The sequence below is a fragment of the Paramacrobiotus metropolitanus genome, unplaced genomic scaffold (assembly GCF_019649055.1).
Source record: "Paramacrobiotus metropolitanus isolate TYO unplaced genomic scaffold, Prichtersi_v1.0 Parri_scaffold0000082, whole genome shotgun sequence".
In the NCBI taxonomy this organism is placed as follows: Eukaryota; Metazoa; Tardigrada; class Eutardigrada; order Parachela; family Macrobiotidae; genus Paramacrobiotus; species Paramacrobiotus metropolitanus.
The window spans coordinates 611,460-627,222 of NW_026570302.1; the positions used below are offsets into that span (position 1 = coordinate 611,460).

The window sequence follows — 15,763 nt, forward strand, 5'->3', positions numbered from 1 at the left end:
TTGTGGTGAGGATGGACTCGACGGGACTGAGTTTACAGGGCGCTAAAACGTATCTGACCGTCATATAAAGCGCTTGTAATGGGCGGGGACTGGACGTCCACCCTGTGGGAGGCCATGGAGGAAGTGCTGCCGGCGCCCAGCTTGGAGGAGTTGCGGACCTTGGCCGAATGGTTGGCGGGGATCCTAAAGGAAAATAAATAAGTTTTTTCACGGGGCTGTCTGCCGAGTAAAGTGCTGTGTCTCAAAATTCAGACGGGTTTTCGCCAAACGTAACTACTTCATCGAATTTCCTAAAATTTTGGTCACTTCCAGACGTTTTTTTAATTGGTCTCCGGACGCCAGAATTGCTCACTTTTAGTCTTGTATATTTTTGTAATAAAAAGTTACTATACGCCCGGACATTCCGGTTATATTAATTAGATTTGAAATCGTTTACGGTGTGATGCGGAGATCAGTCAGTCTTAAACAATCAGACTGGATTTTGTCGTTGCATAGGCTTTGTGGGCTACCCAGTCCCTTGATCCGCGTCCGTCCGTGCATTACCGCGGGAAGCGATGGTGTGAGAAGGGTCTGCAGGAGCTGCGCTTGGACAGGCTGTCCCGTACCGCCCTACGTTTTCTCCTCATCCTGCCGGAATTTCTGCGTACAACTACCGATCTACTCCGAATGAATTGAGGGAAAGGTCGGCCATCTGACGGTTTAGTTTTTCCCGTTCCGGTTGAGCGTTCCCTTTGGGAACGTACGGAGTACGTAAAATGCGAAGTTGTTGTTTCTCCGTTTGTATTTTCAAGATAACTTCGGTGGTTCTCCGCTGAAGGTTATCTTGCTGTAATTTGTTGTTAGCATATTTCTTTATAGCGGAGTTTATGTATCTTGTGACTCTTGTCATGTGGGCTTCCCGAATTCAAGATCCGCTTAATTGTAAGTAATTTGCTTCATTTTGCCAGTCATGATCTGGTTCTAAGAGTTTTGCTTAAGAAAATCTTCCGGAAGTGAAGAGACATCGTTACGGGTACTGCCGTACGCTATGTTGATACCGGGTATTTGCGTAAATATCCACAGATATTTACTGACCAGTGGTTGATAAATGGTGGTGCCTCAGTTGATTAATACTGACCAGTGGTTAAGCGCATCTGTGCTATAAAGCATGACCAACCGCTTCGTTTATTATCTTCACGCTTCGTCATTTTGACGACTTACGAACTCTAAATTGCTTCTTACTTGGTATCGACACGCATTTCTCGATCCAAAGAAACGGTTTGCACATGCTGTTATCGCCTGCTGACAAGCATATAATAATTTATTATGCATTATACGTACATTCGTCGCCGGTTAATTACATACTGGTATATGTTACGGTTTGATGATTGCTAGCAAGCCTACCAGTAGCATGATTAACCAAACAATTCTAAGTCGAGAATGGAGGGTGTCCGAAAGGGAAAGAACGGAAAGAGCCGGCATGTAACTGTGGACAGTCTTTAAGATGAGAATGTGATACGCGGAGACCCGATGGCGGATTCGTATACGGCGCGATTTCGAAGTCCTCAGGCGCCGCCGCTGAAGTAGCGTCAGACTGGAAAGTGGAAGCCTAAGCTCGATTACTGATTGTTGTCATGATTTTTTTCTATTGCATGCTAGAAATCTGGCACTTGGTCTACCATCAATGTGACGCTGCAGTTGTTTTACCAAAAGATATCTATAGAAAACTATTACTAACTCGTGCGAATCGTTGCACTTGCATTTTGTTTCAAGGTTCAACTTCAAAAATTCGCCTACAGCACGTACATTTTAGGAACAGAAGATGGGAGTGTTAAAACATCTATAGGAAAGTTGCACCGGTCGTATTTGGTCATACTTGACGGGATCTAACAGAACATCGGTGAAAAAGCCACAATTCGGAATTGGATAAGCATGTCATCAAAATGCAGAAATTCATAATGTTATACGTCAACATTCTTGGAACCGCCGAAGGGATTCGCTGAAGGACTCCGCGGTTCACTCGGTGAGGGCGCCATCATTCCGGACAGACGATGTCCACCGATCTGCCATCCGGCAGGTAGTGCAATAAGGCAATCCAGCAGAATCTGTTCAGCGCACGCAGCTCCAGGTCGGCCAGATCGGACATGGTCCATGTGCGACGCCGATAAGAAGAAGAGGGGCGCGGATCACACGACTGGTACTCCCGTAAAATCTGCAGATTTATTCAACCGATTATTATGACGTACGAGGGTTACTCGGAAAGTAATGATAATCAGTATCAGTTAATAATCATGAAATTATGCACTAATTTTTTAAAAACTGTAGCATTCATAACTAGATCATAGGGCAATGGCCGTGGCCATACCGCCTAAGGTTGGCGGTTGGCAAGGCTCTGAACATGGCTGGGTAGCGCTGATTTTCACTGATCACTGAAAGCGTTGCCTTAATTACTGGCCAGTTTTCATGATATTATTTTGAAAAACTGATTTGCAGAGAGAAGTGTAGAATTTTTTCATACTGCATTGCCTGTTCTGTTGCCTTAATAAGGACCATTCTTTGCTGATGTTGCCAGCTGGTTCCAGCGAACTCGCACCGAGCACTCCGTTTTGACAACGGTGCTCAAATTTTGGAATATTTTTTTGAGTTTCCACTTTCGAAAAGTAATCATAGTCAAAACCCTGATCGAGAAGGATTCTTTTCCCACCCCGAAGCAATAGCAGAGGGTCTAAGCATTATGGAAGAAAAGGTGTCGAGGGTGTGCTGCAGCTTCTTACTGATAACGCAGAAGAAAATGGTTTCTGACACGGTATCATCCGTGTGGTGCAATATCGCGAAAATCCACAGATAAGCACCCCGTCCCTGCTTTAATTTTTTTCTCGGCCTGGAGTAAAAGTATCGTTCCACATTATTTTTCTTAGTTTACCTTAGTCCTTTATCTGTTCCAGATATTTCCTGGCTTGAAAAAATTGTTGCGTGGCAAAAGTTTGAAATGATGAATAACTGGAAGAAAATATCAGTACACCGATCTCTAAGATACCGCCTAATTTCTTTTCGAAAACGTTTGATGAGTGGCTGTTTAGTTGTTTGCGTTGTATAGAGATTGAGGGACATTGTTTTGAGAAAATACAAGGAAAACGTTGCTGCAATAAAAAATTTTGCGCAAATTATCATTACTTTCCGAGTAACCTCGTATCTGCTGAATATGTAATTACATATTTCCTGAATAAAATCTAATGCAGTACACTAATACAGTATATGTCACGGTATTTACTAGAGAAAAGGATAGAACTCTCTCTACCAGTAAAAACTACTCGTATTAACCAAAAATTATCAACAATTCACGAAAAGCTTTTCAGCCATCCCTCGCTTCCAACTTAAAATCCTGCACTTAACCTTTAGGTACCACCGTATTAACGCGGTATGCGTAGTATGCCTGTACTTTGTACGTATGTCGTAGTTACGTACGGTTTACCTGTGCTTATCTAAAGCTTTTGATCGCTAATTCTATCAGCGATTCTGCTTGTCTTGATGAGTCTGAGTCTTGATGAGAGTGAGTTGAGTCTTGGATTTGGCAGAGTCTGTGCGCAGTGTGTGCAGATTTGATAGAGTTGGCTGGAGAGTCTGTATGCAGTGTGTGCAGTCTTCAGATTATGATTAAAGGTTATGAGATCCTGAGTGACCTTCTTGTGGCGAAAGCATTAGTGTGAAGTGTGTACCTGCAGGAAGTCACATAAGAATCTGGATGACAACATCATCCAGATATTTGGTTGTGAGCTAGGAGCAGATCACCGTTCAGAAGAGAGTCCCACTCTACCGACTGTGTGTGGTTGGTCATCTAGTACGGTAGTCGTGGTGCGACTGCCGTATAGCATGTCATGGCGCCTTCCGGATTTTACCAACCCCTGGGATTTCTGGACGGTGAGTGATTTTCGATTGTTTGGATTGTTGGTGTTTTGGTGGCCGAGTTGGTAGTACCACGTGGATCCTCAGAGAGTCCCGTGAGGATACGGTTCCTAAGTGGAACTGTACAGTCGGCCTTGGTTGACCCAAGTCTCCTTAGAAGGAACTTGGAGGACACGGTTCCTAAGTGAGAGCCAGGTGTCTGGTACGGTCCCAAAGTGAGAACCAGGTACCGGGAGTCTGCGGGAAGTAGATCTCCGAGTTTGGTTTGGCGTGGGTACGCTTGGTTTGGCGCAGTACAGTAGTGATCTGTACTCGCGGGTTTAGTTATTATAGACGGTACAGGGAGTCGTAGTGATCAGCCCCGTTATAGTCTGTAGTTAACTTCCGGGTAGACGCTGGCAGTGTCAGCGTTATCTGGATTTGACATCTTGATCTGTTGTCTGTGTGTCCAGGCATTAACTTCGCAGGCGCTGACTATGGATCGGTCAGTGACAGGTGAATCGCAGTTGGCTGTGGATGGCTTATCTGCACGGGCTGCTGCAGGATGCAGCAGACGGACTGGTTTAGGGTTCAGTAGTGCTGATCCTGGCCAGGTTAAAGGCACTGTACCTGGTGGTACGGTGAATGGCGGAAGAGAAGTCGTAGATGAAACATCTATGATCAAGGAAAATTTTGATTTTACTGGTTTACGGGAACTGGAAAAACGGATCATGGAGATTGACCCTGTTTCCGTTCCAGTTGATCAAATTGGTTTTGAAGATGATATCGAATTATTTGGTAATAATTTCGTAAATATTGGCAGTGAAATGGCCGATGCTGTGACAGACTTGCAGCATGGAGATGAGTTGTTTTCGAATTTACCAGATATTCGCCAGCAGAGAAGTGGTGAAGGGCATGGCGAGAGCAATGAACTGCTGGAAGTGTATCAGCAGCTTGTCCTTGATTATGAGAAGTTACAGGCTGATTACAGGATTTCACAGTCAGATTTGAATACTGTGAAAGCGGATCTGCATTCAGAGAGGGAACATGCTAAAAGGTTAGCACGAAAGATTGAGAGTTTTGAAACAGAACGTGATGACATCATGCGCCAGAAAGTTGATTTGGCGCATGAATGGAACAGGCAGAAGAAAGAAACAGCTGAAATGCAGAAGCGATTGAGTGAATGTTCTGCATTGCTGAAACTAAAGGTGAATAATTTTCTTTTGGAAAAGAAATTATTTGACGAAAACTTCGCAAAGTTTAATGCAGAAAGAAATCTGCATAAGCGACCAGATGTAGAAAAAGGAATTAGAGCGCAGTCAGAGAAGAGTTCTGTGATTGAGGTTGTACATGAACGAGATGTACAGGGTACAGTAGGTGCTGGTAGGCCTGTGCGTCCTCGAACTCTGTCCGCACAGAAATTGAATGGGCAGACTGTAATTGACTTTTTGGATTTGCGTACTCGGTACCATAATCTTCAAGAAGGGTTTGGAATGAATCGTAGTTTGTCTCCTACGATTTCGAATGTTAGTTCAAACGATTTCTATAATATGCAGTTGAAGTTAGCTGCATTAGAAAAACGTATTGATGCGCAGGAAAAAGCGACGGCTGAAAGGAAAGCTGATGAGTCACTCAGCTTGAACAGTCTGGCACGTGTTTTGAAAGGTGCATTCAGGGATGACGTAATGTATCCTGAAAAGTTTAATGGCAAGAAAGGTTCGATGACAGTAGAGAACTTTATCGAAAGTGTTGATAATTGTATCACGCACAATGGATGGTATGATAGAGATGTGATCGACAAGTGTCTATCACGGTGTCTCACAGGTACAGCTTTGTGCTGGTACAGCGATAAGTACGAGGATAATAAGCATAAGACTTGGAACCACTGGAAAGAAATGTTGGAGAAACATTTCTCAGATGAGAAAGATGTGATGGCGTTAAGGGAAAAAATTGGTAACAGGATGTTTACCAGTAAGGATACCCCGAACACATACGTAGACTGGTTTACAACTATCTTTAGAAAGTAAAGTTGGACGAATCAGAGCGCGTGTACTATCTGAAGCAAGGGCTGAAGAAGTGCAGATACGGCTGGTACACGTACATGGAAGAGAATGAAATTCAGGATACTGAAGAGTTCCTGAATGGGTTAAAACTGCAGTACAGGTTGGCGAAAGAAGATTCAGATGTAGAAGATCTGGATCAGCCAAGCGATAATACTGGTGAGTCCGGTAGAGAAGGCACTGGTGACGATGATGACCAGTCTTCAGCAGTGAGTGAGGATAAGTCGAGTTCGGATAATGGAAAAATTGTGATTAATTTTTCCAAGTGGTTTCTTCCAAATGGAAAACCGATTTGTTTTAAGTGCCATGGTTTGCACAAAAGTGTAGAATGCGCAAGTAAAGGGCCGCGTAAGCCTATGTTGGCTGAACCGCCGCCTGAGGTAGTGAAGCAGCACATGTTAAAGTTGAGAGTGAACCCCGAATGTAACAGCATGGCGGTAGCCCATGTTGGTCGGAAGTTTAAGCCTGGAAGGGATAAATCTGCTGGAAATAAGCAAACGACTTCTAAGGTTTATTTACCGAAGCGAACGGAAGTGTATTTGCGGAGCTGTAATGCATCCAAGGATGTGAAAGCTTGCATCAGTGGCAGTGTCAGTCAGCAGCAGTTTGACACAGTGCATCACAGAGTGGCACCTATTTTGCAGTGGGGGTGCCAAAGCTGGAAAGTTTCCTCTGGCCGTAAATTATCATGAAAATAAGAATCCATGATTTTAGGCTATTTAAACGAACGTTAATTTATGAGCTGAATATAATTCATAGTTACTGGTGAATTATGAATGCTAGTTGGGCAAGCACTTGATGCTTGTGCAGTTATACTTGACTGAATTTGCAGTTTAGATATTGGCAGTGTTAATATCTAACTTGCTTTTGCTTTGAAACTTTTGGTTTAAAACTATCAGCATTAATTGGTTTGCTGATTTTCGGATTAAATCAATTAGGTTAAATGAACCGGAAGTAAGTACTGTGTGTTGATGCGTTACTGCGTTGGTGGCAGTTACGTATACAGCAGTATTTGAAATGCTGTAGTGCAGCATCAGAAATTTTGAATTGCTGAATTACTTAGTTTTTCAGCAGATTAGTTTTCGGAACTGAGCAGTGGTGTAATCTGTTCACTTTGGCCATGAATCGCAACAGTAAGTGTTTTGCGATGGTTCGGTTGAGGCGTGTAATTGGTGGTTCCATCCTGAAAAGCGAGTACTCAGGATATCAGTAACTGGCTGTGTATGGCTGCCGTGTGACCATGAAGGAACCTGGCAGAGTGTGGTTCATCGCGTGTGTGCAAGTTTGCAGTGGGGGTGATCCTCATTGTACAGTGGATTGATGTTATCCACTGATCGGACTTTTCCTTGGCTTGTGCTGGATGTCGAGCATAATGGATCCTCGAGCTCGGTGTGAGGGAGAGGATGGATGAAACGAAGGATTTGGACATTTTGGACCTGGATAACTGATGGATCGTGGACAGATGCGTGTGGAATTGTTGATCATCGGAGGACGAGGACGGACTCAGCAGCGCTGGACCACCATTTGGACCTCCCGTACCCTCCGGATTCCACACGGACCACGATAACGATCCACCGGAAGTTGGTACTTTCCTGGATTTTGAGTTTGTTTTGGTTTTGTTCTTCGTAAATTGGCGGACCTTAATGAATGATTTCTTGTGGTTCTACGCGGACGTTAGAACGGTTTGCAGTGGGGGTAACGCGGTATGCGTAGTATGCCTGTACTTTGTACGTATGTCGTAGTTACGTACGGTTTACCTGTGCTTATCTAAAGCTTTTGATCGCTAATTCTATCAGCGATTCTGCTTGTCTTGATGAGTCTGAGTCTTGATGAGAGTGAGTTGAGTCTTGGATTTGGCAGAGTCTGTGCGCAGTGTGTGCAGATTTGATAGAGTTGGCTGGAGAGTCTGTATGCAGTGTGTGCAGTCTTCAGATTATGATTAAAGGTTATGAGATCCTGAGTGACCTTCTTGTGGCGAAAGCATTAGTGTGTAGTGTGTACCTGCAGGAAGTCACATAAGAATCTGGATGACAACATCATCCAGATATTTGGTTGTGAGCTAGGAGCAGATCACCGTTCAGAAGAGAGTCCCACTCTACCGACTGTGTGTGGTTGGTCATCTAGTACGGTAGTCGTGGTGCGACTGCCGTATAGCATGTCAGTATCATGGAAGGGTGGGAATCTAGTGAGGCGTCGAAATAATCTCACATTAGAAAAGTTCGAAAATGCACCAAGGGATTTATATTACAGCGGTTTACGTTCAAACATTTGATTAGGAGTTTATGGCAACCAATACCATATTCTTTTCTAAAACTAGCCAACATGTTTTTGCAGCGTGCAAACAGCTTATCGTTTATTAGCGCACGGTTATTGGCTATGTTTATTCGATACTGTCTGCATAAAACCATCAGCCGAAGAGAATCCGTTTAATGTCGTTACTGTTCTTCGTAAAAAAGATTATCTAGTACGTGCCGAATTATACCCGGCTTGACTACTCAATGAAATCAATCAATCAATCAATCAGTACCTCAATCCATTTCCTGGCCTTCACTGCACTGTCAATCCGGACGTCCACGCGCTGCGTGTTGGAGTACAGCTTCGACGGCGGCCGCACGCGGTAGCGTCGCAGATGCTGTTCCCACAAGTTCACAATGCGCGCCTCATCGACATGCCCCGGGGTGAAGACGGCCGGTGGAATTTTGGCGAACATCATGGGCTGCCGATCCCGGTCCATCAGGGCCAAGAAATAATCCGTCCAGATCACCCGGTCACAGCACGCCACGAGCCGGGACAGGTGCGCGGCGAACGTGGCCGATACCTGGCCCCAACTCCATTCATAACCCGAAAATGCTGCTTCGATCTTGATCAGTCGCTGGTAGATGATGAAACGCTGGATACGGATGCCGGCGTCGTCCACGAGCTTCTTACTCTCCTCCAGCGTTTCATCGACATCATTTAGGTTCCATCGGTGGAGGTATCTCGTTTCGGTTAGACGCATACAGATGGTGCGCGTGTTCGGTGTGATGTACTTGAAGAGGCAGGCGTACTTAACGTAATGATTACCCCACTGTCCGGGCAACAAAGGATCCAGCGGGTGCTTTGTGACCCGCACCTCCTGGGACAGCTCCGCCGACGTGAGAATGGCTTCCCACAGCTGACAAATGCGACGACAGCGCTGACGATCGACGGTGTCCAGTGACAGGAAGACTTCTTTCAGCACGTCCAATGTCAACGCCAACCCGTCTCTACCGACATCCCGCCGTATTTTTCGCTTGCGTCCAGAATCCGATTTTCCGATTTTCTCCAGTAACTGACCGTGAAACAGCGGATGCTGTCGTTTTCTGTCGAACACCCTCGCCTAGGGAAAGATCAAGAAAATTATTATTATTATTGCTATTATTAGGTATATAGTAGCACTCTACAGTGCAAACAACAGCGCTGAACTTAGCTTTCATTATGAAACAACAGCAATGACATACCACGTCTTCGGCCGTCAGAGGCGGGTCCTGGCGTCGTCGCAGAACCAGCATCGTCTGACTGAGCACCTTGGTAAACAGCACGTGGAATTCTCGCTCTACTTGCTTCAACAGCCGCGCCGCAGCAGACGGCTGCAGAGCCCAGTAACCGTCAGGCACACCACACGACTGGATGCTGAAATGATCCGCAGCAACGAGCTGTGGTTGGCCGCCGTCTCCCGCCGAATTCCGAATCTGGCGGTCGGGAACCAGCTCACGACGATGCTCCCCGCCCATCTTAACTTCCACCAGCGACACATCAGGCAGGTTTCTGAACCATCTGCACCGCATTTTCCCGGGATACCACTTCCACACGCCATCCCCGCCGTCATGCAACAGGACTTCTACAACGGTGCCCATGCCAGCGTCAGCAAATCGCTCGATAGAGCTATCCCAGATCTTCCCGTATCCCACCACGCAACACTGCAACGGGCTTCCGAAATCAACGATCAGTCGCGACGGAGAGCTATCGTCCCCAGACTTCTCTTCCAGACCGATGACATGGCCATGCTGAAGGACCCCGTCAATCTCCACGTCCACAGCATTCCACGCATACACAGATCGCTCATTGTCCTCATACAGATGCATTTTCAGTTGTCTGGCTTGGTCTTCCCTGAGATGCAGCAAAGAGCAAGAGGGGATGAATTCCGCAGCGATGGTAAACACTGAACCAGTGGGAACAACAGCCAGGTAACTGCACGGATTCGGAGGCAGTAAAAAGCTACAGATAATTTACAGTACTAGTACTTCGTTGATCACAGTTCAAAACTCAAATCACAAATGCCTGCGAAAAACAGCCATTAATGGTAAAGGACCGTAAAGCAAATACCAAATAATTGCCAGTGGTGCTGTCAAGCTGCAGGCAACAGGTGGTGAGAAATTGGAGTTAACGTAACCGCTGCTACAGGGTGCACCGCCCACCGTTACAATAGAGAAATATTTACTTTTCGGCTTCCACTTTTTACCTTTAAAACACACAGATCGCATAATTATAATATTTTTATTGTTAAATGCTAGGAGGTGTACATGGTGGATAACTGATCTGTCCTATTGTCCTCTGGTTTGGTGCCCAGCTGATTATGTCACCGAGACACCGGCAATAGGTATTATCGCTGGTGTAGTTCAGTGTCAGCAGTGCAATCCACTCATTCTAAACCCTTGACTCTACGTCGACTTTTGTCAGAAGTTAGGAAGTTCAGAAGTCAGAACTGTCACTGCTTTCGCTCCAGTAACGGCAAGATCTGAGTCGACATCATCAGACAGCCCAAAACAAAAACACAAACAACATTTATTTAAAGTAACTCAGTAAGTGTATACAGCAGCGTAAATACTGGCGCTTAACTGTGCCGACAGGATCAGCAGCATATCGGGATTAGACGACTTAACAAAATGGGCGATAACATTGAATTTAGTGCTTTTAAAAAACAAATGGCGATGGCCTTTTGTAAAAATTTATTTCACACACGCTCTCGACACCGAAAAGGAACGGTCATCAAACTCGCCATCCATCGGAACATCCGCCCCAAAGTAATCATCATCCCAGTCTTCTTCCATCGTCCCAGCTGATTAAAATATTCCGCCAATTCGACCAGAAACTGCCTCGAAACCGGAGACAGTATCTCCAGTTGCAGTTGCTTCAAGTCGTCATCGCTCCAATCCTTGCCGCCGTAATGCGACGACGGACGCGGGTCAGCTGACTGCGTCGCGCACAACGCCTACAATGTACAACCGATTTTTAATTAACATCTTGCCGTTCGTCAAAAGCAAGGTCGTATATTAGGAGAAGGCTTTAATTTCGGGAGTCTAGATCTGCTGCATATGTGGTTATGGCGGTTTGTTTTTTGCCAAGGATGTGGATGCCGAATGCTTTTTACCGTGCTCCAGCCAAGTTAATCCTTCTGCTTAAATAGTTCTACAACTAACAATCCTCCTCTACAGGTATAATAGCTTTCGATAAACTATTCCGTATGGACTTAAACTACATTGAGGTTTCGTCTATTATTACAAGCAAGCCAGCAGTCAGCAGCCTCACCACTTACCCAGCAGATTACTACCCTCTCCCAACGGTGTGTATCGTCAGCGGTGACGCATTTCAACCAAATCGACAGCATGTCGAGCTGCTCTTCCGTGGGTATCGGGACGGATTTCTCAATAGCATTCCACACCGTGCAGCCCATATCAGCGCTCATCGGCAACCGAACTGCTGAAAAGTCGACTTGCAGCTGTATCTCCAGCCCGTCGCTCGTTTTATTATAATCCAAATCGATAGTGCAGTTTACCAGATGCATGGCGTCGCACGGCAGATCGCAGCAAGCGGTAATAAAACTAACGAGGCGATAGGTCGGGGAAAAGCATCTGATTTTTAAGCGAAGCCCAATGAAATGGATCACTCGCAATCGAATCCCGGTATTCTGGACGGCATAGTGTATCATATCAGTCAGTGTTATAAAATCTCCCGTATCCATCAAATGGTTACGGTCATCGACAACGATGTGCTGCGTGGATTTGCAGATGCATTTGAAAACGGGTGCCGTCAGAAAGTAATGCAGTCGGCTGTGATTCGCTAGATAGTCTTTGTGAGGGCTCGCAACGATGATACAAGTCTTCAGCGGAGATGTTTGTAAGATCCAATTCCACGCGCTACATACTCTGCGCAATCCGGTCTGTGTCCAGTTATCCAATTGGGAGAAAACTTCACGCAACTCGGATGTCTTTAGTACACGCACATCATCAATCTCCTGGCGGTTCGCAGAAATAGTTTTTCTTCGACCAGCAACCGATTAATGTGTCGTATACGCGAGGTTAGTGTGCCATGGTATCGATCAACCTCCTGCTGCAAAAAATCATTTTGCCAACTACGTAAGCCCCTAAATGGCAACTGCTACTAACCAATATTATTATGTACTGGTAAACGCCTAAAGGGTAATCATTTTTGCTTCTCGTACGTCCCCGAATCACAACAGTTATTACTAATAGCAAAGATAATATTGTTAATAACAGAACGGAAAATTAATTTAGCGTAGGGTCTCTAAAGAAGAGCCCGACAGAATTTTGATGAAAGCCGCTTTCCGCTGGACAATAACTAACAAAACAAGACAGCATTAAAAAGCATTATACCGGTACCTGACAAAATGACGTAGTCTCTTTGCGCTCATAATCAGACAGATGCCGCCAAATGTACGATACACGTCCGTCATTAACTTCGACGAATGACACCGGACATCCTGGCGTGTTGTCATTCAAGTGCTGGAGCAGTTTCTCGACATCCATATGGCGGCAGTCCTTCGGTAGCGGCAGACTAAGCTTCTCAAAGGTCCCTGGTTCGATGGGCTCGGGCCATCCGTCCAACCCGGTCATCTCTAAGTAGAAGTCATTCCAGACATCCCAGAGGGAATACTGAGCCGGGAGTTGCAAGCCCATATATCTCCACCAATCGCTCGCCACTCTCCAGCGCAGCCGCTCGACAGGGACGACATCCGTACACTGCAATCCGCTCCGCGAGCGGACAACGACCACACCGCACGTTCTGTGGCGGATGCCGCGCGTCACGTTCACGATTTTCACGGGAAACCACGTCCACGTTCCACAGGGCGATCCGCGCTTCAATGCGTCTACAGGAATCGGTGTGCTGGATTCGGCGTAAGCGTAGGCATGGGTCAGGTCTTCCTCCTTTACTGACTTGACATTTCGGAAAATTTTATTGAACGGGGTGAATTCGCGGCGTCGATCAGGAGAGAGAAAGTCAATGATGAGACCAGTGTCCGCCACGTCCACCACCCGTCCGACACGGAACAGACCGTCCGGGCCCAACACCTCCACGGAATTTGTCCTATAAACTCTGCCAAACATCGTTGAAGTATGCCAGCACCCAGTTCGTCAGCTCCGGGCAAGTTGATAAAAGGCAATCCTTGGATATTTTTTCAGTAATACAGCAGCCTTAAGACCTTGATTGCCGGTCTCGTAAACAAAATCAATCGTAGATTGGTCAGCTGTATACTTACACAGTTACCCTTAATGCTTATAAGTTGTAGCCATTTCTATAATATATTGTACTTTCTGGGTTCAGTGTTACCTTTAGTCTTTAATGATAATCACTGTATCCGCATTCGGTATAACCGTATAAGTACACTCTGTAATAGTGATGTAACATTTCTACGCATAGACTATAAATTCTACGTATACTGCCCTATCGTATTGAGTCTATTGACGTCTCATGCGCTGTGGACCAGCGGCATCGTATATAAAGTACGAGTGCAAAACAGCAGCTCAGAATTAATGTATCCTAGCCCGCAAGACATTCCGGATGGATCAACCGCCCACCGCTTTGAAAACACTTCCCTAGAAAAATTCGGCTAGTTAATTTTGCGAAATCCCCAGATCAGTAATTGAAGTTAGCGTTTAGTCGCTAACTTGTTTTAACGACGTGAGAGAAACGCCGGCACGGCTGATCTCTCATTCTGCGGCTCACGAACAATATCCTTTGTTCGTATCACCGATCGTCTTCCGTTGATGGCTTGGAATGTGAAGTTAATTACCTGTTGCAAGGGGAACGCCTGCCTTATTCGTGTCTGCAGCGTTCGAACTGCTACATTTACCTGCGTCAGCCAGCCTGGCCAATTCTTCGAAAGCTGCCTGCCTGTTCTCTATCGCTCAGCGGAGGATGGCCTAGTTACGTTGACTGCATTCGAGAAGATGGTTATTGGTTGTGTGCCACGATCTGTGTCTGGCATTTTGTTTTTGCACGCGGACTGGAATGATTGTTGGGTGGGCTTTTTGCCGTGTTATTGCAGTTTACCCGCCATCTCACCCTGACGCTTGCTTCTGATGTCTTCCAAGATTTATTTTCGTTATGTAGCAAACTTTCTCCGCAGCGCTGTACAAAATTCTGATTAAAGGTCTGACTTCACTCGCGCAGCTCTCTTCGCTATGGTACGCGCAGAACCGCACCGGAAGGCAGTCTCAACCCCTGGCCACGAATCAGGTGGTGGTCCCAACGCCCTGGGTGAGAGTCACCTGGCCACGTATCAGGTGTCGCCAACCTCCCTGGCCACGAATCAGGGAGGACACCTGGCCACGCATCAGGTGTCTGCGATGGCATACACGCGCATCCGCATACGCATACACTACTTCCCGGTTGCCGTGCATGTTCTGACGATACCACGAGACTCCGCGGCCGAGCTGAGGCTGGCCATTTGCCCCAAACCATTTGTCGGCGTTTCTCGAACATAGGCGTTAATTGACCTTTGACGATTTTATGGATACAAGGGAATGCGTTGCGAGGCGAAGACAACGAATGACGTATACAGAAACAGGGTGAGTAGGCGGACTTAGCTGAGTATCGCGGCCTGAGCCTACTCAAGAAAGCATTTCAGTCATTGTAGTCTCTACTGCGAATAAGAAAATTGGCCCCGAGTTTTCAGGTGCTAAGTCTTGCATTGCCAGAGCGCCAGCCAAATCAGTTACGAAAATGGCTGTGCTTGTAATTATAAAATCGTCGTAGTTAGAACAAGATTACAGATGACTCGTAAAAATTGTAATACACACCGGTGACACCGGGGAGAATACGGTACATTGGTACTTAACATAATCATCTCATGACTCATTCTTTCCAGTTGCGTAATCAGATCGAAATTTCGAAGTTATTTTATGACTTTGCTCTACATAGTTTTGTCGTTCGAGGGCGTTTGGTATTTCCGGCGGTGATCGAGAATTTTCAAACATCGCATCTGCACTGGGCCTCCACGGGAGATAGAATGTACATATTTTCTGTTATCGGTTTATTCTAGCAGCCATATGATCTTATTTTTAACACTCCTATCTATCATCTTGTTGTTGCTCTGAGTCTGTACTGTTATATTTATTCTTATGCAGTATTTATTGTTATTGTTTGTCTTCGATTTTCACATCATTTCTTTGCCTCACTTGCATGTTCTATTTTCTAAAGGAAGAAAACTACTCTCCTTGTACGTAATATATAAGGAGCATACATTCTCTTTATCAGTACAAATTACGCAGTAAAAAGCCTCGATTCCAGATGAGATTTTCTCGGAACTAAGTAGTAAATGCATTTGCTCTTGCACTTCCCTGCATTTGTCTCGCACTTGTTCCGAAGGCCACAGTAATAGGCCTTTTACTAAGTCGGCAAGCCGAAAGCGCATGTAGCAAATCAGATGGCGCTGCTTCTGCCGGTTGCGCAGCACGTGCGTTGAACAGTGAACACATACTGAAACAGCAGCTGCCAGTCAAATTACGAGTATAAGTCCCTGTCACGCTGCTGCTGTTTTCTGCTTGCTCAGTATCTCTCCAGCGACTCTCCTACATCCGAAC

General features: G+C 45.8%; 1 protein-coding gene across 1 annotated transcript; it reads right to left on the reverse strand.

Moving 5' to 3' along the window:
• Positions 1-1,808: 1,808 nt before the first annotated feature.
• On the reverse strand, positions 1,809-10,366 carry LOC129595779 (uncharacterized). The gene is made up of 3 exons (XM_055492888.1): positions 9,401-10,366; positions 8,449-9,279; positions 1,809-2,191 (listed from the first exon to the last, which is right to left on the reverse strand). The coding sequence occupies exons 1-3, from the start codon at positions 10,022-10,024 to the stop codon at positions 2,015-2,017; spliced, it is 1,632 nt and encodes a 543-aa protein (XP_055348863.1). The 5' UTR covers positions 10,025-10,366; the 3' UTR covers positions 1,809-2,014.
• Between the last annotated feature and the right edge of the window lie 5,397 nt (positions 10,367-15,763).

What these genes read in the sequence shown, in the direction of transcription:
- LOC129595779 (XM_055492888.1), bottom strand. Translation starts at nt 10,024, where the DNA reads ATGCATCTGTATGAGGACAATGAGCGATCTGTGTATGCGTGGAATGCT. An exon ending in CTCTGACGGCCGAAGACGTG is followed by an intron (nt 9,280 to 9,400) that starts GTATGTCATTGC and finishes ATCTTTCCCTAG; the next exon opens with GCGAGGGTGTTCGACAGAAA. An exon ending in AGGCCAGGAAATGGATTGAG is followed by an intron (nt 2,192 to 8,448) that starts GTACTGATTGAT and finishes ATAAATCTGCAG; the next exon opens with ATTTTACGGGAGTACCAGTC.